This window comes from Onychostoma macrolepis, chromosome 21 (genome assembly GCF_012432095.1).
Source record: "Onychostoma macrolepis isolate SWU-2019 chromosome 21, ASM1243209v1, whole genome shotgun sequence".
Taxonomy (NCBI): Eukaryota; Metazoa; Chordata; class Actinopteri; order Cypriniformes; family Cyprinidae; genus Onychostoma; species Onychostoma macrolepis.
The window spans coordinates 22468321-22494585 of NC_081175.1; the positions used below are offsets into that span (position 1 = coordinate 22468321).

Here is a 26265-nt window from a genome sequence, read left to right on the forward strand (position 1 = left end):
TGTGAACTGGCATCTCCATTTTTTTGCTCATTTTCTTTTGTTCTTGTTTTTTTTTTAATCGCTTCCCTTATTTTTTATTTTTATGTTATAATCTGTTTATTATATTTTTTTTATCTGTCTGTCTGGCTGCCTATGTCAATCTGTCAGATTTATCTGTATGTCTGTCTTCATGTCTATGTATATATCTATCTATCTACATATTTACGTGTCTGTCTCTCTGTCTATATATCTGTCTGTCTATCTGTATATAAATATGTCTGTCTCTCTATCAGTATATATCTGTCTGTCTGTGTTTTTTCTGAAAGCAAGCAAGCATTTCTTTTGTTACAAAGCTGGTCTGTTATCTTGTTAGATCTCCCCCACTGACACTCATTAGAAGATGCAGCAGAGCTGGCATCATAATTCATTCATTTAACGTCTCCCTTCTGTCTGTATGTAGAGATAACTACACCCTTCAGATCAATCCAAACTCTGGCCTCTGTAATGAGGATCACCTCTCATACTTCAAGTTCATCGGTCGGGTGGCTGGCATGGCTGTGTATCACGGAAAGCTGTTAGACGGTACATAAACCTGTTTTTTAAGAGCCGATCTGAAGCATCATGTGACATTTTCTCTATTTTTATGTTGTTGTTATTATTTTTTTTGTTTGTTTTGGTATTTGATGTGTAGTTGCTGTTCCCTGTTACAAACAGAAATATATTATTCTTGTTTGTTTTGCAGGTTTCTTCATTCGACCGTTCTATAAAATGATGCTGGGCAAACAGATCACGCTGAATGATATGGAGTCAGTGGTGCGTTCACACACTCTCTCTCTCTCTCTGTCTCTCACACACACACACCAATTTTAAGATATAACCCACAGCAAAACAGTGCAGAAACCTCATAAAACAATTATCATTGAAAAATGTTGTTTAAAGGCATTGATCTGAATTTAGTGTGTCTGTGAACATGTATACTTTTTCAAATTTTTCTCACTTTTGTTTAATGTTCATATACATCATGTAGGACAGTGAATACTACAACTCTCTCAAGTGGATTCTGGAAAACGACCCCACAGAACTGGACTTGCGGTTCTGCATTGATGAGGACAACTTTGGACAGGTAACAGCATTATGTGTCTAAATATGTTTTGTTGAAGTCATTTTCAATGAAAAAAAAAATGTTGTTGTAATATTTTTGCTAACGTTTTTTTTTTTTACATATACATACTTATAGACATATCAGGTGGATTTGAAGCCAAGCGGATCAGACATGGTTGTAACCAATGACAACAAAAAAGAATACATAGAGTGAGTTGCTCTCTTGCTCTATTTGTAAATTCTTACATATGGCATTTTATACTAACACAATCTCTCTTTTTTTGGCTCTGCACAGCCTGGTGATTCAGTGGCGGTTTGTGAACCGGGTCCAGAAACAGATGAACGCCTTTTTGGAGGTACGTGATCAAATCCCCACACAATAAAAAGTTCTCTGTAGTTCTGTGTGTTGCCACTAGGTGGTAGCAGAAGTTGGATTATTCCTTATGGCTGCATGCCAACATGTTATAATGACATGCAATGTTTTGATCGTGTTTCACAGGGTTTCACTGAACTCATTCCCATCGACTTGATAAAGATTTTTGACGAAAACGAACTGGAGGTAACAACTTCCCACATACCCATTACTCAGTGTCTGCCGTTGTCATGGAGACTGAATCGTCCATGTCCAAGACTTTCATAGCATTATACAAAAAAAGTGAAAAAAAAAAAAGCCTGTATTTTGTTGAATGAATCGACTCTTCTCTCACGAGCACAGAACAATGCATAGGAGAAAACCGCACTTAAACCCGTCATAGTGGCAAATAATAAACTAATAAAGGCAGACTGTGCTGAATAGATCATGGTATAAATGTCAGCCAGCCAGTAGAGGTTCTACTGATGTACTATTTATACAGCAGTGTATCATCTGCATGATTTTAACAATGTGAAGCTGTTTTTGGGTTATTACCTGATTTGTAGTTTATCAATTCTTATTTTGAAGAAAATCAAATCAAAGTACTTTTAAGTTTACGAAAATTTTATTGCCACAAGCGGTATATATAAAACATTTCGGGAACTGTATACTATACACCATATAATATTATGCCATGGTCTGTCTGAATACTGGATTCTGATTGGCTGGCAGGTGTTGATTTAAATTCGTTGAACCGCACAGGTAGTTCCAGGTCAATTTAATCACGTTCTATATTAATGCGCTTCCTATAAACATTGGTAACCATAGTAACACACAGTTACAGTTGAATAGTAATACAGACGAAAATAACCATAATTTTTATCGTTCAGGTCAAATATTGCAGTGCAAATATTATTAACATCTTTAATATGTGAATGCTTGCAAATGACCATGGCATAAACGGGATAATCAACGTCTAGCTGTGCATTAAACGATTTGAATTCACTCCGCTGCGCGTCGGGTGGTTCTTCGCCTCCACGTCGTGCATTCAAATCGTTTAATGCACAGCTAGCCGTCGATTATGCCTTACCAATAGTAGTATTCAACTGTTAAAAAGTTAAGGGTCAGGATGATTAAAAAAAAAAAAAAATGTATTATTTTTATTTTAATTACTTTTATTATGCAAGGACACTCAAGAGACATTAAAGTCATTTAAAATGTTGCCAAAAAAACCCTTTAAAAAATGAACCTTTTTTTCTCACACAAAATTAGGCAGAACTTTTTTTTTCAATATTGAAAATAACAATTATTGACTACCAATTCATCATAGTAGAAGACTGAAAATTCAGCTTTGCCATTACAGAAATAATGTAACAAAAAAAAAAAAATATATATATATATATATATATATATATATATATATATATATATATATATATATATATATATATATATATATATATATATATATATATATATATATATATATATATATATATATATATATATATATATATATATATAAAAATTTTAATTGTAATAAAATTTCACAATATTTCTTTATTTTTATCCAGCCTTTTAGCACCCTTGGTGAGCATAAGAGATGTCCTTTAAAAACATTAAAAAAAAATCTTATCGGCCCTAAACATTGTTTATTTATATATATATATAATGCTTTTTTGAAGTTGAGTGTTGGTCTGTGTGTTACAGTGTGTTTATTGTGCTGTATTCTCTGTCTCCAGCTGCTGATGTGTGGTCTGGGTGACGTGGACGTCAATGACTGGAGGCAGCACACCGTCTATAAGAACGGCTACTGTCCTAATCACCCTGTGATCCAGTGGTTCTGGAAGGTATGGAGAAGTACATAGCCTGTGTGTTTTGTGTGCAAAAAGTTTGGACACACTTATTCATTATTATTACTATATATTTTTTTTTACATTTATAGCAGTAGTAGAACCATATGAACTATGAAATATTACAGATGCTAGTGACTGAATACAAAAAAAAATCAAAACAGTCTTATGTTTATTTTAACTTCATGGGTGCATCCTGGAATGATCTCCTGAAACTAATGCATTAAAAAAAAAATAGAATGTCATGAATGCATATTTTTCTTCAAAATTAATTTCAGGCATTTAAACAAACCTTTAGATCAAAAGATTTTAAAGATCATGAGAAACTAATTCAGTTAAGTGTGTCCAAACTTTTGTATGCATGAGTGTGTCTGACCCCATGCCATGTGCACTGCGGGCAGTTAGCGATCAAAGTCTGTTTGATGTGAGGCTCATCGAGTGTTTACTCTGATGAAAGAGTCACGGCGCACATTAGGAACTTCTTATCAGTAGCCTGGAGCCAGACTTACTCTTTCTACACACACACAGGTAAATACACACAGATTTACTCTCCAGTACATAAATACAGCAAATGTGTCACATTTGAAAACTGGTTTCAAATTTGTTTGTGAAATTAGGCACAACTTTCTTCAGTTGTGAAGTAAACCTATCGGGTCAGAGCTGTACATCCAAGGATGTTCGTAACAGCTATAGACCTATTCATTTTTATTTCAACCGCAGTTGCTGAGCTGGTAAACTAATTTTTGAATAACAGTCCATGGAGAAAGATGATTCCCCCCATAATGGTGTAGTTATGGCATCTGCTAGCAGGGGTTTACTGGCCAGTCTTTGATCCCTGGCTCTAACATGCGCTCAGCATAAAGCAGTGCCGGTTTAAGTCCAGCTTGTGGCATTTTCTGATCCTGTTCCCCCATAAAAATATGATGGAAATGCTAAACACCCAAAAAAAAAAAAAAATAAAGAATTAAGCAAATTTTAATAGATTTAGATATAGAATATGAATCATTGTTAGCAATTAAGGTGATTACTGGCACAATAACTAGAAAAGCTTCAAGTGGAGGTTTTCTACTGATGATTATTTGAATGGAATTCTAAATGTATTTATTTCAAGAGAAAAATTACATTGGTTCCCTGACATGGTTGTTTTGAGAACATTTTCTCTGGAAAATGTTTTCCTTACTGCTAGTATAAAGGGATGAAAGTTATTGGTATTAACTATGTCTCTCTACATCTTAACTCAGGCTGTGTTGTTAATGGATGCCGAAAAGCGGATCAGACTTTTGCAGTTCGTCACTGGAACATCCAGAGTGCCAATGAACGGCTTTGCTGAACTCTATGGTAAATAATGCTCTGCTGTGCCTTATAATGTAATATAATGCTGTATAATACATATATATGTGTGTGTTATTTTGTAAATGCATGTTTGTGTTTCAGAAAATGTCACTGGCATTGTAGTACAATTATAGTATCATTTCTCTTGACAAGAATAAGATGTTGTTTGTAGCAGCTTCCTCTGTTTTCAGATCTTAGCATTTCTAACCTTTGAGACCTATATAATGAATTGACTCCATTCCTGATTGGTCCTTGACGAGTCATGTGATCTGTTGCAGGTTCCAATGGGCCGCAGTTGTTTACTATCGAGCAGTGGGGGACACCTGACAAACTCCCTCGTGCTCACACCTGGTAAGACCTAGAGGGATTCGACCGCTTTATTTACTCAAACACATCTATATATTTTCCCTTCATCTCCCATTGAAGGGATTATTTTATTTTATTGTTTTTTTGGCGATATTCTGAAATGATGTCACTCTCTTTTAATTTAAAAACAACTTTAGTTTATCTCAATGATTCCGTTGTTTTCTTCCCACGCAGCTTTAATCGTCTGGACCTCCCGACGTACGAGTCATTTGAAGACCTGCGAGAGAAGCTTCTGATGGCGGTGGAAAACGCCCAAGGCTTTGAGGGCGTCGACTAAAGAAATCCCTTTATATCCATGCGATCTCCTAACGCAACCGACGAGCAAAGACATGTACAACACACTCGCATACACGTCTATACTCGCATATACACACTCTCGAGTTGCCATTGTACAGCCAGATCCCAGCAGTCGCAGGTGTGTGATGTCCGCACGGTATATGCATGTAATCTGTCTAGCTGGAACGACATTGGCTGTGAACCCGTTTTGATGCCAAACAGCCCTGCAGTATCCCACAAATCATGCTCTCTCCTAACACGTTTTATTTCAAAATCCATCTCTGAGGCCGTGGCGACTTTTATATTGATAAGTAAATAAGAAGTATTTGGGTGTGGCCTCAGAGTGGGCGTGGCCTTGATATACCACCACAAACATAAACATAATATAAGTTCAGTGAAGAGGTAACTCTCTTATCAGGTCTTACTAACACCAGATTACCTTAGGAATCACAGCCAGGATGAAGGACACATCCTCATCCTCATCCTCCCTTATCCCGCAAAGTACGCCAAGTTTCCCCATCCTTCCTTCCTTCCTTTCTTCGTCGAGGATTATTTTTTTATCTTCTTTTGCAACGCCAAGAAGCAACGGGAATTGTTTTTAATAGTTTATTATTATCGCTGTTATTATCATTCTTACAGAGTAAACAGATATTTGTACCAACAATGTGGTTTACTATTTTAAACAACGTTATCGGAAATGCATCAGTGGCCTGGCTATATTCAATTCAATATCCATATCATTGTGGGTAAAAAAAAAGAAAAAAAAAAAAAATGATCAACATGATTATTGTATTGCTATGAAAACTGGCATGAACATGTATCTTGTGTTTCAATATGATTACGTAGTAATTATAAAGCTATTCTCCTTCTTGGTTGAGAGCAAAGATGGAAAACGTCGACATGCATCGGACATGAGTTTGTCGGAGAGGGTTTTCTTCAATTGTAATAAGTATTGTTCTTATCTTTATTATGATTACACCTGTTCATAATGCTGTAAATGAGTTTGTTTTGGGGGAAAGACGAGATTGGACTTCTACTGTACGTGTTAAATCTGTTTGAAGTATTAAAGAGCGACACAGAGTGAAGCTATCTTAAAAGCGCTGTGATTCAACACTGCAAGTCTCGTAGACTTTCAGGACGTAAACTTTCTTTCTTTCTTTCTTTCTTTCTGTTTCTTGGTTTCTTCTAACACCACTGTACCTAAAAGGGCACTTTATTGATCACACACTAGGGTCATGTCACCTGTTTTTTTGGGGTTTTTGGTGAACTTGAATGTGATTATCTATTTTGTTCTTTTAAAAGCACTCGGTTCCTTGGTGCAATATCTCTTGTTTATAATCGGCCTGCTGCTAACATATCAGATCACAGCTCGGCCCTACAGCTGATCTGGAGTCAGTCTGCTTCGTCAGTGTGAATCCGGATCAGCTCTGTGGGAACGAGCTTCACCTGGAGTCAGACTTCAGACTGGTTCTTTTTCTATTTTCTTTTCCAGTCTTTTATCTGTACGCCTCCCCACTCACACTTTTCGGGCCGCTGTGGCTCTGTAGGTTTGTGATAATATTATGATTATTGTTATTGTTATAAATTACCCTTCCTCTTTTGTAGGGGCAGTTCTTTTTTTATTGATGAGGAACATTTACTGTCTGGTTCCTGCTCACCACAAGACCTTGCGATTCGTATAACTTCGTTCGAAATAAACTGATAAATGGAATTTAGGTGTGGTGGTGTTTCACTGATTTATCGGAAAAGTCTCCATGTTTGGTTAGTTGACACTAGAACAAATGACAGGAAATCAACTAAATGAGACTTCAAATGGTATCGGATGGGTTTGGATTGATTGATTTCAAGGTAAACACATTCATGGAATTTCTACTTCTGTAACTGTTGTGAGTTGGGTTTGTAAATGCATATCCGTTCTAGGTTTCAGTTTAAGCTGAAGGTTGGGAGGTTGAGATAAAGTGTGTTTTGTCATTTACTGGATTGTCCGAAGTCAAAGACCAAGCAAACAGGAGGACAGCATTTTGCTTTATTGTGGGGGTTTTCTTTTTACAGCTATGCAATTTTACATGTTCTGTTGATTTGACCTGTTTCAACGCTGCAGGTACAGCTAAACGGGTCAAATCTGGCAACCCTCTTTGTAATCTAGTTCTTCAAGGCTGTGTTGACTTCTCTGCTGTGTTGATTTTCTGCTCTCGTGCTTAAATATTGCAAGCCTACATCTATAAAATCTTGAAATAATCATAAATATATCTTAAATATTCTTTTAAGTTATAAAAATTGTTGCATGATATATTATACATGCATTTGTAGTTATATATATATATATATATATATATATATATATATATATATATATATATATATATATATATATATATATATATATATATATATATATATATATATATATATATATATATATATATATATATATATATATATATATATATATATATACACATACACATACACACATGGTAAGATTAAAAAAAAAAAAGTTTTTGAAAGTCTTTTATGCTTATCAATGCTGCATTGATTTGATCAAAAATCCAGCAAAAACAGTAATATTGTGAAATATTATTTCAACTTAAAATAACGGTTTTATATTTGAATTTATTTGAAGTTGTAATTTATTTCTGTTATGTAAAACTGAATTTTCAGCATAATTTCTCCTGTCTTCAGTGTCACATGATCCTTCAGAAATCATTCTAATATGCTGATTTGATGCTCAAGAAATATTTCATAATTATAATCAATATTGAAAACAGCTGTGCTGTTAAATGTTATAGGAAAAAAACATGATTCCTTGTTGAATAGGAAGTTAAAATAATTCAGCATAATTATAAAAACTTTGAAAATGGCAGATTGCACTTTATTTAATATTAGGAATATAAATTCTGTTTGTGAATTATTTTATGTAATATATATTATGTAAATTATAAGTCATTTTAATGTGCAGCAATAAAATGTTATTATACATTTGTTACAATAGTAACAGCATATTATTAAACTTTTTAATTTTCTTATATTATTCCCATTACAAAATGATGATTAATAATATGCACTATATTTTTATATGCTGGCATTTCAAAAACGTTTATATATTTGTTTCCCAGGCAGTTGCTGTAGCACAATTTGATTGTCAATCATTTCTGGTCAGTTTTACATTTTTGTTGCTGAACACATGGCACGAGGCTCTGCTGAACGGTGAAGGAAACTCCGTTCATTCACACATGCAATCGGACGGCTATCAGATCCAAGGACAAGCAAATAAAAGCGGCCTGTACACTTTATCAAGAGCTCTCTTTCTGCAATCACAAACAAGTCCAACGCCAAACCAACATCACATCAGAGCCGGGATTCACAGAATGAGCTGCAGCAGCGGAAACCCATTCACTACACTGTTTGTCAACAGTTAAAAAAAATTGTTGGAAATTAGGTATGATTATGTGAGCGATTTGTGAAATGGAATAAACTTTAAACTGGCCTGTCGTTTCAGTACATTGGGGATCTTTTCACGCTTCTGAAATATCTGGGCTTTTAAAACACTAAACGTGGAATCGGTGATTAAAATATGGTTATAAAGAGGCATTTTGGGTGGTCTGACCTCTATTTATATCTCTCAAGCGTCTCAATAAGGATTCTCATGGTTGCAGGTGTCATAGGTTCATTAAAACTGTAGTGTGTTAAGAGGAAATAGTGCTTTTAAAGGTTTTTTTTTTTCTGAAGCACTCCCAGGTTTTGGGTTAGTGACCTCGTCCCCACGTCACGGCTGATCAATACTTCTCTAAGCTTATCACAAAACTGTTTGACTAAACCCCCTCTAGGTACATATATGGAGGTTAAAGGAGAGCAGAATGACCAGTCATGACAGAGACTGGACTTGTTTCTCATTTTCTTGCAGACTGTGGATCTCTGGGAGAGTGTGAGTGTATTATAAAGGATATTGTGTTTTACACAAATGAGTGTTTTGTGAAGTGTTTCTTTTTCAGTGCTCTCAGTATTTCTACAGCGTGGAGGGTCATGTGGATCGGACATCTTTACCGAACAGGGCATGTGGTAAGTTAACTTGTTCAAAACAACAACAAAAAAGACTTGAGAATGGATATAGGCCTATGTCAAAAACTATTTTGGACTCAAGAAAATTACAATAGTTCTTGACAGTAAAGCAGTCCCACTGTGGTATCATTGAAATACTGTTATAGCTTTATTAATATTTTGAATTCATTTGTATATTTGTATATTTTCTGTTTTTATTTTTTTATACGAGTTAAAACTTTTATTAGTACATTTTTAGGTTTTTAAAGTCTATACTGTTTTATTCATTTTTGTTTTAGCTATTTTAGTACAAGTTAAACTAAATGAAAAATAAATGTTGCCTTGGCAGCTAACTGAAATAAAATATTAATTGTTTTAATTATTCATTGTTGTAAAAGTATCATGGTTTCCATGAAATATCAAGTAGAACAACTGTTTTCAACATAATCAGAAATGTTTCTTGAGCATCAAATCAACATCTTAAAATGATTTCTGAAGGATCATGTGACACTGAAGACTGGAGTAATGAGGCGGTAAATTCATCTTTGCATCACAGGAATAAACAAAACACAAAAAACTCTTACTGACCCCAAGCTTTTGAGCAGTGGTGTATATAATTAAGCCTGACCTATATTAAGGTACTACATTAAAAAGTAGGCTACCACATTTAAATATTACTGATAAGCGTCATGAAGTATGTAAATATATTAATGACATAGCAGTCATGTTAAATTGAGTGACAACTAAAGCATTTATCTGAACTAACATGTATAGCTGTGGTCTAGGTTGCTTTTTGTTATTTTCACTAAAATATATTTGAGCTCATTAATGGAAGAACCCTCTGTTGAAGTTTGCTGATCATTTAGAGGAGACCATCTGCACGGTTCCCGTCGCCATCCACTCCACTGACGGACATGTAAACACGAGACGAGAATCGATAACATTTGCGCATGACCAGCGCGAGAGCCAGCTGCTGGACCAAAGACAAGGGCGAAAACGGGGTGACATTTGTTCATTTACGTTAAGTTTCTGTTCATAGCTTCATTCTGAGGGAAAAGTTCAGTTATCATAGGTGGAAAAAATAAGCCTAACAAACTGATGTTAATAAACGTGTACACTAAAGCTCTCCTGTCGTCCTCCTGAGCTGTGGAGTGTGACAATGGTGTTTGTATCCTCTGTTGTCAAACGCCATTATCACACTAAATAGCCACGGTGAGACCTCCTCAGCCAATCAGCACAGAGAAACACATGATGACGATTATGGATTCTATTGTGGGAATATGAAACACACTTGTGTCTTTAAATGAATATGTATGAGTGCGCGCGCGCAACAAAGCTGATAATTTGGCATCTGCCGAAAATAGATGTAACTGATCATGTCTGCTATATGTGTATACTGACCCAGTTGCCAGACAGTATGCATGTCATGTGACACACTTTCTTCATATTTTGTTCAGTATTAGTATCGTATCTTCACAATAAAAAAAGAAAGAAAACTTGCCAGTCTCTTGAAGTGTTTTAATGGGTCAAGAGTTATTTGAAATTCAGCAAGGATGCATTAAATTGATCAAAAGCAGTACAGAGCAAAGCAGTGCTATGTTAGTATCATTAAAGTAATGTTGTAGTTTTATTAATAGTTTAGATTGGCTTTATATCTGTTGTTTTCATTTAAAATTTTACTTAAATTTTGGCATTTTTAACTTTTTTTTTATATATATATAAATTTTGTTTGATATAAGTAAAAAAATTGAAAACAAATTTTAAAGCTTAAATATTAAGAAAAGTAAATATATAAACTCATATTTACATATTTTTACATATAGTATGTTTATACTATAGTATTAACATGTATATTAAAGTATATATTAAGTATATAATTTTTCCTTTTTTGTCTGATTTCTCCCTAGACTGTAAAAAGCGAAATGAAATGTAATTTTATAATATAAATTATTTTTAATAAATTGTATAATTTATTAAATTATTGTTAAATGTAATATATGTATATATCTGCGTGTGTAAACATTTATAAAACAAGTAATGAAATTATTCAAGCAATTTATTTTAAGTTTGTGATTAAAATAAAGCCCAGACAATATAAAATATATATACTTATTAATACACAATATACCATTCAGAGGAGCTCATTCAAAGCCAATACAAGACTACTGTGCTTCAGTCAAGCCAAGAATCTGATAACCTTTGACTTTGACATTCACTAAGACTACTAATATATAAGACTATCTAGATTGGCAGAAAGTAGCAACAGTAACATCACAGTTTTTAATTTCAGGCGATTGATTTGTGCAGTTCATTAACATGTCAAATACTCCGTTTCAAACGTGTGTGCTTATATATATAGCAATGAGGCAATAAGTCATTTGACTTTGGAAGGATGATAGAAACGTGAAGGTGGAGGATTGTCATTCTTACTGAGGCGAATCAACAGCTGTTTACTAGGGCAAGTGTACAAACTTTTCCATAGTATCAGATTTACCACCTCATCCTTCCTTCCCAGAAACAGTGTAGATGAACTTTAAAAAATCCTAAATCCAAGAAAAATTAAATACTAAACTCTTCATAAAAATGTGTGTGAAAATAAAGTATTTTAACAATGAAAACGAGAAGCTTCAAATATTAAATTCTAGCAGTTACATTCAAATCTAACAATCTTCTACTGCTGTACAGTACATTAATCTCACCCATAAAATAAATATCTATTTAAGATTTAGCAGTTTGATAAACTCAGTACTTATTGCACATATTATAACAAACAATCATAATAACACGAAGTTGTTGTTATTCAGAAGTGCCAGTAGGCTAATAATAAAGAATCAGATGGCAGCACCACAGGCACAATCGGGACAAAACACTACAGATGATATTTCTTTGGTTTAAACAAAAAATATTACATCAATTGTCAGTCGACTCACCCTTTAAAAAAGTAAATAAAAACCATTAATGAGCTCATTTAAAGTAGCACAAACGAGCTCCCAAGAAAGAATTAACCTCCCTACTGTCCTTACAGATGAATGTCATCTTACATTTAAAGAAACATCTCAGAAACACATTTGTCCCTGAGCAAGAAAAGCAGACGTTCAGAGTTTCTGTGCGATCAGGATCTGGCGTTCAGAACGGGGCCGAAGGTTTTTTTCTTTGGCGCGGGTTGTGTTTTTGGCTTTGGTGGGCCGACGGGCCGTTTGGGCTTGGGCTGAAGAGACGTCAGGCCCAGAAGCTCACAGTACCTGTTACACTGATGTAGAGCCTTGAACTGATCAATGAAGGACGTGGCACAGTTTCCTCTGAACCCCTTATAGCTGCAATCATAAAAATCTATATTACTGCTTTCATAACTACACAGTTTTTATTGGAAAGATTTATATGTACCTTATATATATTTAAATACATTAAAATGTAATTTTTGTTGGGGGGGGGGTGATAAATTTGTGATGTTTTTAAATCTGAATTTACCCTTTTTTACAGGTGGCAATCCCAACATCTGTCAGTTTCATACCCACACCTGGACATAAAAGAGAAAATTTGTGATGCTAAAAAACTGTATGCTTCGCTCTTTGCAGGATTTGAATCTACATTCTTCTTGTCCCTGTTAATGTCATGATGTGTAGTATATATGGTAAAATGGAAGTACTGTAGATTATTTACCCTGCATATCGGTGACCAGCAGGTTGCCGTCGGTCTGTGTATAGACCCAGTGCTGGAAGGCGCAGCATTTCTGTCCCGCCTCAGAGTCTCTGCGCATCAGGTTGATCTCCTTCCCGTCCTTCACAGAGTACTTCACAAAATCTCCCAGCAGCTCCTCCTCCAGCGTGGCGTAAGGGACGTTGTTAGATGGCCGGTGCACTAGATAAATAGGGATGATTCTGGGAATTTAAGGACAATTTAATGAATTAATACAAATAATGAAAAAAAAAAATGAAAAAAAAGTGTCCTAGATTATGAAATGTACACTAAAATTCAAATGTTAGCTTTCAAAAAATTATTCTTTATTTAATTTTTTTTTAAATACTTTCATTCAGCAAGGATGCATTCAATTGATCAAAAGTGACAATAAAGACCGTTACATTGTTACAAATATATATATTTGTATATTATAAATAAATTATATATATATATATATATATATATATATATATATATATATATATATATATAAAATATTTAATATTTCTATTTCAAGCATGTTAATAACCTTTAAAATATCATTGGCATGAAATAGTTTCTGACTAGACTGAAGAAAGCAATATAAAATGTAGTTTTCAATATAAAATTCAGCTTTGCATCACAGAAATAAATTACATTTTAAAATACAATCAAATAAAAAACACTTGTTTTAAATTAAAATAATATTTCAAAATATCACTAAAGTACGTTACTTTAATTAGAAATCTCTGCTAACCCTTAAGTTCAGAAGTGTCAAATTCTAAACGATCAAAGTTTACTTATTAAGTAAAACTTTTGGAAACTTTTTGGATACCTAATTGAGTGATATAATGAAACGATCTCTATGTACAAGTTTCCTATTGCCTTTTACACTTCACAAGTGTTTGAGTTGTTATACTTACTCTGGCACCTCTCCAAATGATTCTGCAGACTTGGCCACACTATTGTACGCTTTAATATATTCCCTGGCGGTATTCTGCACATGACATTCCTGGTTAAAAAATAAAAAACCAATCAGTCCCAAATCTCCTTAAGCTAATTCCTTAATTAAACATCTCTCTGGAGACACTCACTCTCACCTCCACAGCCAGGCTGTAGTTCTTCTGGACAAGTTCCTCATTATTTTTGGTCCCATAGCTGATGGCGTTGTGTACTTTCAGGACGCAGGGATGGCCGCGGTTGAAGCTCGGCAGTTTGCCTTCTCTAAGAGTGGTCCTGAAAGCCTTGCGATGCATTCCTTCACCGAAGTGGACCTTTTCAGTCACGATGCTCGCTGGTTGATTCTCTCCAAAGTACTGATCTGAGAGAAAATCTTCCTTAAAGAGAAGCGGGCTGCACTGGATGTTCTCCTCATTGCCGTCCACCACCCTGGGCTCAGCTGGGAGATAGATAAATAGGATGAGAAGTGTTGTAAAACTAACCGATCACACTCACAACTCATTAAAACATATACACCTGTCAGATTTCAGTAAAAGAAATACTTTTCATACTATTTTAGCTACCCATAGGAACAGCAGAGAGACCATGAAATGAAAGGTCGGTTTACCTGGCTGATCATGACTCGGAATGACTAGTTCCATAAGCACTGGAATGAAAAATTTTACACAGTTGAGTCAATGAGTGTAATATGCAGATTTACAAAGTGAGGAATGGTTTCTCAGACACAAATTGTACAAATTTGACACTAAAATTCAGAACAGGTTTATTTCTATTCAAAAGTTTGGGGTCAGTAAGGTTTTTGAAAAGAAATTAATGCTTTTTATTCAGAAAAGATGCATTAAATTGATCAAAAGTGACAGTAAATATGGTACACAAAGATTTCTATTTCAAATAAATGCTGTTCTTTTGAGCTTTCTATTCATGCCTTCCACAAAAAAATAAGCAGTTTTCAAGATTATATGACAAGACAAGCAGCAAATCGGCATATTAGAATGATTTCTGAAGGATCAAAAGACTGGAGTAATAAATAAGAAAACACCTATTTAATTTTTGATCAAGTAAATGCAACCCATAAATTAAGTACAGGTGTGCTGCTTAACATTTCTGTGGAAACCGATACATTTTCTAGCAGTCTTTGATGAATAGAAAGTATAAAAGAGCAGTATTTATTTGAAATAGGAATCTTTTCTAACATTGCAAATGTCTTTACTGTCACTTTTGATCATTTTAATGCATCCATGCTGGATAAAAGTATTATTTCATTTCCAAAAATCTTACTGTCCTAACACTTTTTAAAGGCAGTGTATTATGTATGGATTGTATTCATACTGCATACTTGCATACTTAATGTACTTAATCAACCGTTAATGTACTTAATTAGCCATTTTGGACGCAGGAGAAGTCTTTATCTGGCTTACTTTAAGACTATTACCTCATTCACCCCGCTGAAACTTCAGAGCATGAGTTCCTGCTTTAACTTTCTGCTTAGTCATGGAGCACATCAGCAAATTAAAATAGTAATTTATAGCCTCTTTAATCATTAGTCTGGGAAAGCAGCCCTCCATGTCTTACCCTCAGACGTGAGATGGTACTCTGAGGTCGAAACAGAAATGTTGGCAGCATTCAGGCTGCATTTGTACAGCCCTAAATCTTTACTGCAAGCCTTTAGGATGGTCAAAGCAAAGCGCCCGTCATCCTTCTCTCTACAGAAAACAGAAAAACATTTAACTGAACATTTATAGTGAATCAATAATTCTTCACACATCTGGACAAAGGGTCCTAGAGACTAAATACAGTGGTCTATGCAGACCAGATGCTCATTTCTGAATCCTGCAGTTAAACTTCAATTCCAGCTTACAAAACATCTCAAAAGAACCATTCTGGACTGCAGAGGCCTGTTTGAGATTGTCTGAGGCACAGTCAGCATTTAGTAGGAATGAATCACACTATTATGTAAAAGGTTCATTTTGCTCCCACTCCAAGTCGTGGCTGAATCACCAGAGCGCTGATGTTCAGTCAGGTCTCTGCCAAAATTTACAGCAGATTTGGACAAGAACAGAGTGCCACCAAGTGGTAAAAGAGCTACATTATAATGATGACCTTCAGAAATGTGGTCATCTCAGTTAAATAATTCCATTTGTAAACTTAATTTTGGACCAGAGTCAGACGATAATGTAGGTTGATAAGGTGAAGCAGGGGCTGATAGGAAAAGAGGGTTTTCTTACACTTTGTTTATCTCTGACAGCACTGTTCCCTCTTTAGTCCACTTAATGGTGGGATCAGGTGGGACGGGACTGAACTTGCACCAAAGCAAGATGTTCTGGGGGTCAGCAGGGACTGGGTCAGCCTGGATCTCTGAGACTACACGAGGAACCACAACTATAACAAAAACATAAAAATGCATAATTTATAGGCCTTTTTGCATAGATTTATTTCATAACCTGAAGCCAGTTGCATAAACATAAGACTTAAGACTGCCTTAAGAACCAGTTTAACCAACTAGCAGTTACCCAAGAGGTAATCAGACTTTCTTTTTGGATTCAAATCAGACCGTTCTCCCTTTTTATAACTGACTTAAAAAAGTTATGACCAGTCGTAAAGAAAAACAAAACAATAGATGGCTAACTTTTTAAGACTATTCTAAGCAGTTAATGCTACCGGCACCTGATTCCATTGCATTCCACCCCAAAAAACAACTTGAATCAACCTAAGGTGATTAGCTGGTCTCCCTAAGGTGGCCAAGCTCCCAGATTTATGGTCATTTAACCAATTGGCAAACCAGCTAAAACCACATTAACTAGATAGGAGATAAGCTGAGACCAGCAAACCACATCAGACTTGGTTAAGTTGGATGATTCTGACATTTCTGACTCAGGAAATTGTTCCTGCGCAGGGGTGTCCAATCCTGTTCCTGAAGGCCATTATACTGCAGAGTTTAGCTTGGGTCCTAATCAAACACACCTGAACCAGATAATCAAGGCCTACAGAACTTCCAGACAAGTGAGTTTTTGGCAGGTTAAAGCTAAACTCTGCACACCATTGGGCCTCAGGGAGCAGAATTGGACACCCCCTAATGGACTGACTTCTAACTTCTAAGTAGAACAGGGTTGGAGAACCTTCTTTGGGGATTGGAGTCTTCTGCTTGACAACTTCACTGTAAGCTCTCCGGGTCGCATCTTCTCCATCTTTTCTTGCTTGACGGAAAATTGCAGGCAGCTGTGGCCTCGTCCTTATTGGAACTGCTCCAGACAGGTCGTCTGCGATTCGCCTGCGCTTAATGTCGTCATTCAGCATGCTGGGTAAACATGAGCTCTGAGAATCAGAGGTGCATGTCTTATTTTCAATCTTGGCTGCTTTACTGGCATCTACTTTGAGTTTTATAGAGGTGGCTTTCTGAGTGGCATGTACGCTTCCAGGGCCCAACTTGGCACCAAAACTCCCACTGGGGTCTACTTTGGGTCTCACTGACATGACTTTCTGAGTGCTATCTTTGTTAGTAATGTCCACTTTGGTAGGAAAATGAGAAGCTGGTTTATCCAGACCATTTGATGCTACCTTCACGTCAAGGTTCTCGGGCTTGCCACTCATGCTCCTCTGAGCGCTTCTTCTCCCTATGTCACTCGGTGGATCATTTTCGGGTTTTGGTGTCCCGTGTTGCACGTGCTTCTTTTTCTTCTTCCCTTGAATTTTAGGAGCAATCTTCTCTGTGACGACGATGGTTTCGATGACAGTAACTGGACGATCTTGACAACCATCTCCTTCTGAATTGAATCCCTCTTTAATCTGGGATGGGGGCTGAAGATCTTGCTTTTTTGATGTTTGAATCCCGTGTTGCTGCTTCTCAGCTGGTTTCTCCTTATGTTTAGAGTGTGTTTTACCATCTGAGGAAGTTTTGGAAGTCTTGTGAGGCATATTGTCTGTTTTGGGTCGTTCCTCACAGTTTGACAATGAGAAATTATTTAAACTGGGTTCTTCCAAGTCTAGAGTGACATATGCAACATGTTTGTCTTCAGACACCATAAAACGCTGCCCTGTGAGTAAAATGAACTTAGAAATCTCTTTGCTGATGTCAAGGGTATCACTGTACTCGGCTTTTCTCCTAGTGCACTTGATGGAAGGATCGTCTAAATCTCCACTGGATGAAGATAAAGACTGGTCAGGACATGTATGAAAGCGATTTTCAGAAGAATTGTCACTACTGACTGATTTTTGATCACTCTTAAGATGTATCTCATTAATAATCCCTTTAGGTGGAAGATCTAGACCATCCTGTGGACTTTTCAATAAACTACTATGGAGGAAAGTATTTCCAGTATTCAGTGGAGCAAACGGCATAATAAACTGTGGAAATGTATTTCTTTCCTCCTCTTTTGGCTTCACGATGCACTCCTCAGTGTTAAAATGCACAAAAGTTTCATTTCCTTCAGCACGTCCCGCCTCAGAAGACACGTGACTGTTCGATTGAGAGGGACATGTGTGGAGAGCAACATCGGAGCCGCGACGCTGCTCCTCGCCGCTCACACAGTCAGTTAAATTCTTGTCGCTGGTGTACGCCGAGATCCTTTGAGAAGTAAAACTGCTTTGACGTTCCTCCTCGAAGACCAACCTGAGTTGGGAAACTTTGTCTCCGGTCACCTCCACCAGTGCATTTCCTTCCGACTGAAACACAGAAACACAGAAAAAACATTAAATGTCACGGAGAAGACAGAAGAAATCAGAGGCAGACAGCATAGGAATTGAAGCATTTGTATCATTTGACAAGTCAATTTAGGCCTATTCTCATCCAAACTACATTTAGCTGTTTGTTTACATACCTCACAGAGGCGAAGGTCCGCCTAATGCAAAAATCATTATGCTTTTAAGCTGCAGTCTATAGCCACATGTGGCTAGCAATGGAAGGGATCATCTCTATTATAGTGATCACAGTCGCTGTGTAACGTAAGTGAACCAATCACAGCTCTCCCGCTGTCTCAGGGGTCTTTGGGATTGGAGAAACTGTTGTACAGTATGACACTGTGTTTGTGAGCAGGGGTCGTATTTCAGCCCTCAGCTGTGCTCGTGCCCCTCACCCACTGCCTCTCCAGTTCCTCTTTTGCTCTTTGGTCTATTATCATCCACCACCCTCTATAATTAGTTTGCATTTCTGTTTATCAGTATTTTTCTCCGCACCTCACATTTCCTCAGCAGCCACAGCTGTCTGTCATGTACGTATGAGGAGGGTGGTGAATGTTTAAGTGTTAGTGAGTGCATTTGAGCCATACTTTGGTAATGAGTTTGTCAAAAATGGCTATAGAAGAACATGAGTAGAAAATAGTGGAAAAAAACAAATTAAAAAATTAAAAACAATAAATAAATAAACAAAATAATATTTCTTTACATGCAGAAAATTGTAATTCACACATAGGTATATGTTTAGTTTAAGCAATGTTTAGTGTGTGTGTGTGAGGAAGAAAGAGAGATTGAGTATGTGTGTACATTATGAAGTGATATTTTTGTGTGGAATGACTTGGCTCTTCCAGCACACAGAGTATCATAATAAATAATGAAAGTCATAATGAAAGTGCTCCACACATGCAAGACCTATTATAGGAAATGTTAAAGGTTACAGGCTATTTAAGATCTCGTTCCATTACAATAATATGTGGAAGATTTTACATAATGGAAATGGTCACTAATATAACAGTATCAAAAAATACCATGGTACTGGCATGTTTTGTTGGACATGTTACCATAGTAATGCCATGTTTTTGAAACTGAACCTTTGCATTCTTTGCACTACAGTACCTATATATAAATACCACGGTATGTGAAAACAGTAAGCATTTAATATCATGTTTATGCATGATCATCCCGTCACTGAACTATGGCTCCACCAAAGTACTTTTTTGGGTACTAATGTGAAACAGTGTGGCAGTTACATTCAGACTCAGGTTTTAAAATTTGCTTTCACAATGTGGTTGCTTCAGTACAGTTAAGCAAAACTAACCTTTAGTTTAAACTGAAAACCCTAAAATGCAAATCTCTCAATGCAAACTGCGGAAGATCTAAAGAAAACTCAGTCAAAACTGGCGTCTACAGTATGTCTGCCTGTGCTAACTGTATTTAAAATGTGCTAGTCATCTCACCTTTGTATTCCGAAGCTCTCCAGGGATTTGCCGAGTTCCATAAAGTTTGGCACTGGCCTCATTTGCAGGAGATTTTGATGCATTAAGCATATGCATGGCTGCATCTGGTTTATCGGATTCAGACCTCTCCAACAAACTCATGTTGTTTTCCATAGTTGTATTGTCCTGTCTGTCTGAGTCTGAATGAGAAGGAAGTCCATCTTTATCAGCTTGTTTAAAAAGAGTTCCATTAGTGTTATCAGACTCAACTAGTCCTCTACTCAAGACTTGACCTGGTTCTGGTTCTAAAAGGTTCAGGCATGTCTGCCCAGTGATGTCTGCATTATCAGGACTAGTCCTTTGCTCTAAAATGTTGTCTTGGATTGCCATACCGTGCTTAGAACCAGTGCTCAAAGTGTTAGCGCTGGTGAAAGAGTCTTCTGAATAGGTGTTAACTGCCTGGAACCAGTCTGAAAGTGCACTAGCCCAGCTGTCTGAGGACGACCACCTCTCAACAGGTGGAAACCTCAGGTCCCAGTCTTCAGTGCAGTGGTCAGTTGAAATGTTCTCTCTCCTGGAGTAATCCGAGGCTTTTGTTTTGTCTGGATGGGCCGTGGTGGGGCTGGGAGAAGACGAACGACCCCACTTGTCAAAAATAGCACTCTCATCCTCTTCACCTGCCAAGAACTGGCGAGCGTCCAGCCACAACTCGCTACCAGGCTCAACATCACGTTCCGTTCTTGTGAACTTTAAGCAAGCACCATCGATCTCAGAACATTTACCTAAATCTCTATTTATGACAGGTGTTGGGCAAGGGATCACTTGCGAGAGATCTTTCTCATGTTTTTCACCAATTTGTGAGGTTTTAAGCATGGATTGGTGGAAAAGTGACTTTGAATTATCTGTTGTTTCAGTTGACAATGGTTGCACCCTACTGACGTCCAATGGGAATTTTGTTTCAATTGTTCTATCAAGCATGGAATCTTCAGTTCTGTTGGATTCTGATTCCGTTACATCAAGTTCTGAATCCTGTAGAAGATTTGGAACCATTTGGGTTAAAGCGTCGGTGCAAAACTCCAAAACATTTGAGGAGGCCAAGTCTTGATTTACAGTCTGAATGATCTCACTGTCGTTACAGTCAGCTGTTTCCAAGACATTTATGTTCAACCCCCAAAAATCTAATACTTCAGAGGCATGATTTAAGATGCTTAGAGTGTCTGCTTTATGCAAATCAGCCAAAGATAGATGAACGCCAGTCTTCGGATCTTCTGACTTGTGTATCTGAGAGGTTGTGAAGCCACAACATGTCAAGTCCTCTGCAATGTCATGTATTTCTGGATGAGCTTCATGGGCAGTCGCTGCTTCCAATGCAACATCAACACTTTCAGATGTTTCCTGGCAAGTCTGGATGAGGGTTTCAGAAGAAGTTGCATCAGACTCATTGCTTGCACAATTCATTACATTAGACACAGTATTTACCAAGGGATCTTCATCATTAGCCATTGTGTTAACATCAAGTCCAATGCTCTGAAAGGAGGCATATTGGTTTAAAATGGCGTTTTGACTCATTTCTTCTTGTCTGTTGTTTTCTGTTAATAATGGACTCATTAAAGTGCCATGAGCATCATTTGGATCCTCTTTAGTGTTTGAGTTACCATGTTTGTCATTTTGATTTCTGTCCAATAGGTGAATTAGATTAGGGATGTTAGTACTGTTTGTGATACTGTCAGTCTCCATTACAGCAGCAGTATCGCAGTTATCACTTTTATCATCATTTGGATGATTTTTTGTCATTTCTATCATTGCAGTGTGATCCAGGGGCTGTGTTAAGACTAAACCACTCTCATTTTCCCTTTTAATGTTTGTATTATGGATCTCAATGCTCCCATCCTGGCACAGAACTGGCATTAATCCTGAGCTTCCTGAGTCTGGATCAGGGACTGAACTAAAGCTGTCATCTGTCTGGATGTCCATGGCACGAGTGGGCTCATTTTGCTCTATGGGCGGTGAAGCGAAGGAAGAGTTGACAGCATCTTTGTCCAGGAACAGCAGATTGTCTGGGGTGGCCATGTCAACCCGCTCAGCTGTCATCTCCCTCTCTCTGGATCACTGCACACACGTCACTGCAAGAGAGGAAACCGAAGAAGAGAAAAAAGAAAACAAGAAACAATTAGATGCATAGAAAACGAGAGCTATAGATCATTTAAAAAAGCAAGAAAAAAGTACCGTGGCTTTCAGAATTGGTAACATGCCATTCTTTTTAATAACTTTCATCTGATACTGTCAGTACACCATTGTATAACCACAGTATGGTTTGTAAGACAGCATATGCAAAATTATGCCACTATATTGTGATCCCTATGCATTTTTATAAAAATATCTAAATATTTTTGAACAAGATAAATTTAAGATTAAACTTTAAATATTGTATTATTTATTTAATAATGATTGTATTATAGGTTTTATATATTATATAATAATATGTATGATATTTTATTTCAAATACATAATGTATATATTTTGAAAATATTTACATTTATATATATATATATATATATATATATATATATATATATATTATATTATATATAAATATATTTAATATTATATATAAATATATTTAATATATAAACATAACATATTTTTCTTAAATATATGCATGCATGTGTTTGTATTTATATATACATAATGTATTTATATATACACAGTATACACACATATATTATGTAAACAAAAACTTTTATTTTGGATGCGATTAATCGTTCGACAGCACTATAGAAATATAAATAATTGCATTCAATCCAAGGTTTCTCCATAACAAACAACCTCTATTGTTGCCCAAAGGTGTTGAGCTACACTGGAAAACAAACTGTGTGATCGGTCAAATGAGTTTCCACTTAGATTTGTATCAGCCCATGTGTGTGTGTGTAATTTCCATACGTCATTCTTACGTCAAAGCTATCAGATGCATATGACTCAACCCTGTTTTTCCTACACGCACGATTTTCTTAAGCTTCTCTTAAACTGTCATCGCGCACTTCAGTCAGATGCAAGATGTCATAAATTTAAGAGACGTAATGCAAGATATAAATAAATAAGGTTATTACTCACATACACAGCCTCCAACTAATAACTGATTTCAATATGCATGCAAACATGCAAAAAAAAGTTGTGTGCTGTACAATTCAAAATGTTAATTTGATACTGTAATAAAAAATAAAAAAAAAGAGTAAAGAAAGCCTAAATCAGCTTATGGTAAAATACTATGCATGTTAGAATAATATAAAATAAGAAAATACTAAATAAGAAAACAGTATTCTTTAAAAATACATTTTTGTCACTTTACCATTATAAGTACAGTGTCAAGGTAAACCATAAATTCATCTCATTCAAATAAATAAAATTGGCTTCAGAATTTTTTACAATTTCAATTACAATTAGCAGCCAAAACCATAAAACCTGACGACCTTTGACAGACTCATTACCTCAGTTTGGACACATCTGTCATGAGAGACCAAATCCAAAGATCTCACTCTTAAAGCAGCCAGAGCTCAGCATCAGATGCCTGTGGGGTTTGTCCCAACAGAAAAAAAATCCACAGACAATGAAGCAGGTACCTTTTTTTAAATCCAAATGGGCAATTATACTCAACGGTGATGTAGGTCTGGAGAATATGAGGTTCACGTAAAGCTGACAGGTCTTGGGGGTTTGGGGAGAGGGGTTATTTTTAGTCCTCATCCCCCTTAGTTCAAAGTGGGTTACCTGATAGCAGAGACATGTGCCATGCCGGACGATTTATCACTTCACGGCTATATTTGCCTGCCTTGCGATCATCAAGAGTTGACAAACATCATGAATAAGATCTCTGAAGTGTTTTCATCTGCGAAGCCAGAATGAGATTATTACTGTCAGAACAGTGGAGGGGAATTTGACATTGAAAGGTATTTTAATGCCTCTCAGGGGTGCTGATGGGCGAGTGTTTATCCTGCATTGGTTTCACAGACACAAACAGAGGGATTTTAAATAAGAAATGTTTAAAGCTCCACAGGGAGGATCTGGTCTACAAGCTTTGACGCAGAGGAAGAAGATTGCAAGGTTCTCTGAATTGCTTCGTTCTTTCCTTAGACAAGCTAATATACATCTCCTTTTCCTCCTATCTATTCAAACACACTCGTTCTCTCTCGCACACACATCTGTAATGTGAGGTGGCCTTCCAAACAGGTGCATTTGATTCGAGGAACACGCAGTTATGGAAACTTGCTCTCTCTGTCTTAACACCGAATTCATGAAGCTGTCAACAAGCAGCATGCTTAATATTTATAATTTTTTTGTGCTATTCAAGGAATAGATGATCCAAACACAAGCATTCTGTCTTCATTTACTCTCCATCAGGTTCTCCAGTGAAATACAAAACATGTTTTCAATAAATCAAATTAAAATTATGCTTTTTGCCCATGCACTTACAACGAATGAGGACCGAATGAGGAGTTTTCAAGCTTAAAAATGATGCAAATGCAGGAAAAAGTAGTGGAGGCAAACTTAAATTAAGTTCATTGCAATTTTTGGGTGATCTTTTCAACACCAGTGTTGTTATGTGGTGCATGGATTACAAACAGACGAAATTTGAATGCACATTTTCATGCAAAATGAGATTTAAATTGAGGTTCAATAGTAAAAGTTATGATGGGTCCTTTGAATCCAAAGTTGAGTTCATCAAAGGGTTTCATTGTCGTGTTTAATCTCTCCCTCAATTTACAAGTGTGTCTCTGGATGTAACAAATTTAACTGACATACTCCAGCTTAGGGTTGGCACAGGTCGAGAAACCTTTAAGCTTTGCAGGCTGTTAAAATCACGCTGAGGTTTCAGTCTTCAGAATGCGTTGCCTTATGATTTATCCATGTGGGAACATACTGTCTTCACTCCTTCAGTGTCCTACTGCAAACCTCTGAGGATGTAAACCCCTGACTCCAGTCTGTGTCCTGAGACCGAGTCATGAACATCACACTTACACACACACACACACACACACACACTCTCTCTCTCAGATCGACAGGTCAAGTGATGTGACCTTATTTTCCCATTGAGCCTCACTCATTAGATTCCACTGGACACCTCTTACAACACACACACAAACACACATTCCTGTAAATGTGTTATCTGAGCAGACGCCTCTCATACACAGTCAAGCAGAGGAGTGCCATTACTTTATACAAAACATATCTTCCAGTAAACAGAGATAATTTGAGATACTGTGCAGCTTTTATGAGGTTAAAAAATGGGTTCAGTATTTCATTTTCTTTCATTTTTTTTTAATTTATTTTATTATTATTTTCTAAGTAGGAAGAAAAAAATTTATTGACAAATATTTATTTCACATTGTTATCACTAAAATTACTGACACATTCTCATTTTCCACAGAGACGTTACCGCTCACCTTCAGTCGAGGAGAAACATCTCTTGATCTGAGGTTTTGACACTGCAAAAAAACAAAAAGACAATGTTACATGATTCAGTGTGTGTGGAGTATTATTTTATAACACTGATATTTATGAACGGGTCAGTGACAGCATTGTGTTGGAAACAGGAACAGGTGTGGACAGGCTGTAGGTCTTCAACACAGCATGACCATTCCTGTGTGTTTAACAAGCCATGTTGATGTTTTGTGTGTGAGTGTGCATGTGTCTGAACAGTTGCTGGGCAGATACAGGGCAGAAAGACACATACGTCATGTCTTGAGGTGAAGAATCCACCCAGTTATTTTACACTAATAAAATACCAAGTGTCGCTTTGATCCCAAAACAGTTATGCAACCACACACACTCTTAATCATAAACACTAATATGAGGACATGTACGTCTTGTACTAATTTGTTTCTTGGAGACTCGGCCTTGATGTCTCCACAGTTACTTTAAAATAGAATGTCATAATTTATACAGTACATTATGTACCATTTTGGAAACTTTGAGATAGCACCACCACGGTATACTGATGGTATTAGATGGAAATACCATGGTACCTTGGCACGCACTTACTGTGGGTTCTGCCATACACACCTATTCAAATGTTATATTCTAATTAATAAAACATTTCTTTTAAAAAAAAAACAAACAAAAAAAACACCCCTTTTAGACTTGCAGTCTATTAATTTACAAACTGCTTGTTTTCTTTAAAAAATAAATAAAAAAATTAAACCTAACACTAGCTTCTCTAATATTTTTGTATTCTATCTATTTGTTTTCTTTTTAT

At 36.3% G+C, this 26265-nt stretch overlaps 2 protein-coding genes across 20 annotated transcripts in view; one reads left to right on the forward strand and one right to left on the reverse strand.

Annotated features, from left to right (window-relative positions):
- The window catches only part of nedd4l (NEDD4 like E3 ubiquitin protein ligase), a 79833-nt gene extending 72859 nt beyond the window's left edge, over positions 1-6974 (forward strand). For all 17 annotated transcript variants that reach the window (XM_058757333.1, XM_058757335.1, XM_058757336.1 and 14 more), the window contains 10 exons: positions 440-561; positions 722-792; positions 1007-1102; positions 1217-1290; positions 1376-1436; positions 1580-1639; positions 3175-3282; positions 4527-4623; positions 4896-4968; positions 5158-6974. In XM_058757333.1, coding sequence (XP_058613316.1) covers positions 440-561; positions 722-792; positions 1007-1102; positions 1217-1290; positions 1376-1436; positions 1580-1639; positions 3175-3282; positions 4527-4623; positions 4896-4968; positions 5158-5260 — 865 coding nt within the window. In that variant the 3' untranslated portion in view covers positions 5261-6974. The remainder of the gene's footprint in view (positions 1-439; positions 562-721; positions 793-1006; positions 1103-1216; positions 1291-1375; positions 1437-1579; positions 1640-3174; positions 3283-4526; positions 4624-4895; positions 4969-5157) is intronic.
- Positions 6975-11335: 4361 nt separating this feature from the next.
- alpk2 (alpha-kinase 2) lies at positions 11336-25851 on the reverse strand. 3 transcript variants are annotated; one of them, XM_058759149.1, is made up of 13 exons: positions 25454-25851; positions 23781-23898; positions 23504-23583; positions 20040-22141; positions 17031-18573; positions 16140-16293; positions 15487-15617; positions 14522-14560; positions 14049-14353; positions 13878-13966; positions 12958-13175; positions 12766-12814; positions 11336-12611 (listed from the first exon to the last, which is right to left on the reverse strand). In XM_058759149.1, the coding sequence occupies exons 4-13, from the start codon at positions 22107-22109 to the stop codon at positions 12410-12412; spliced, it is 4800 nt and encodes a 1599-aa protein (XP_058615132.1). In that variant the 5' UTR covers positions 22110-22141; positions 23504-23583; positions 23781-23898; positions 25454-25851; the 3' UTR covers positions 11336-12409. The 3 variants fall into 3 exon arrangements, with proteins under 3 accessions (XP_058615132.1, XP_058615131.1, XP_058615133.1); XM_058759148.1 differs by lacking the exons at positions 23781-23898; positions 25454-25851 and having other exon boundaries at positions 23504-23718; XM_058759150.1 differs by lacking the exons at positions 23781-23898; positions 25454-25851 and having other exon boundaries at positions 14055-14353; positions 23504-23717.
- Positions 25852-26265: the final 414 nt, after the last annotated feature.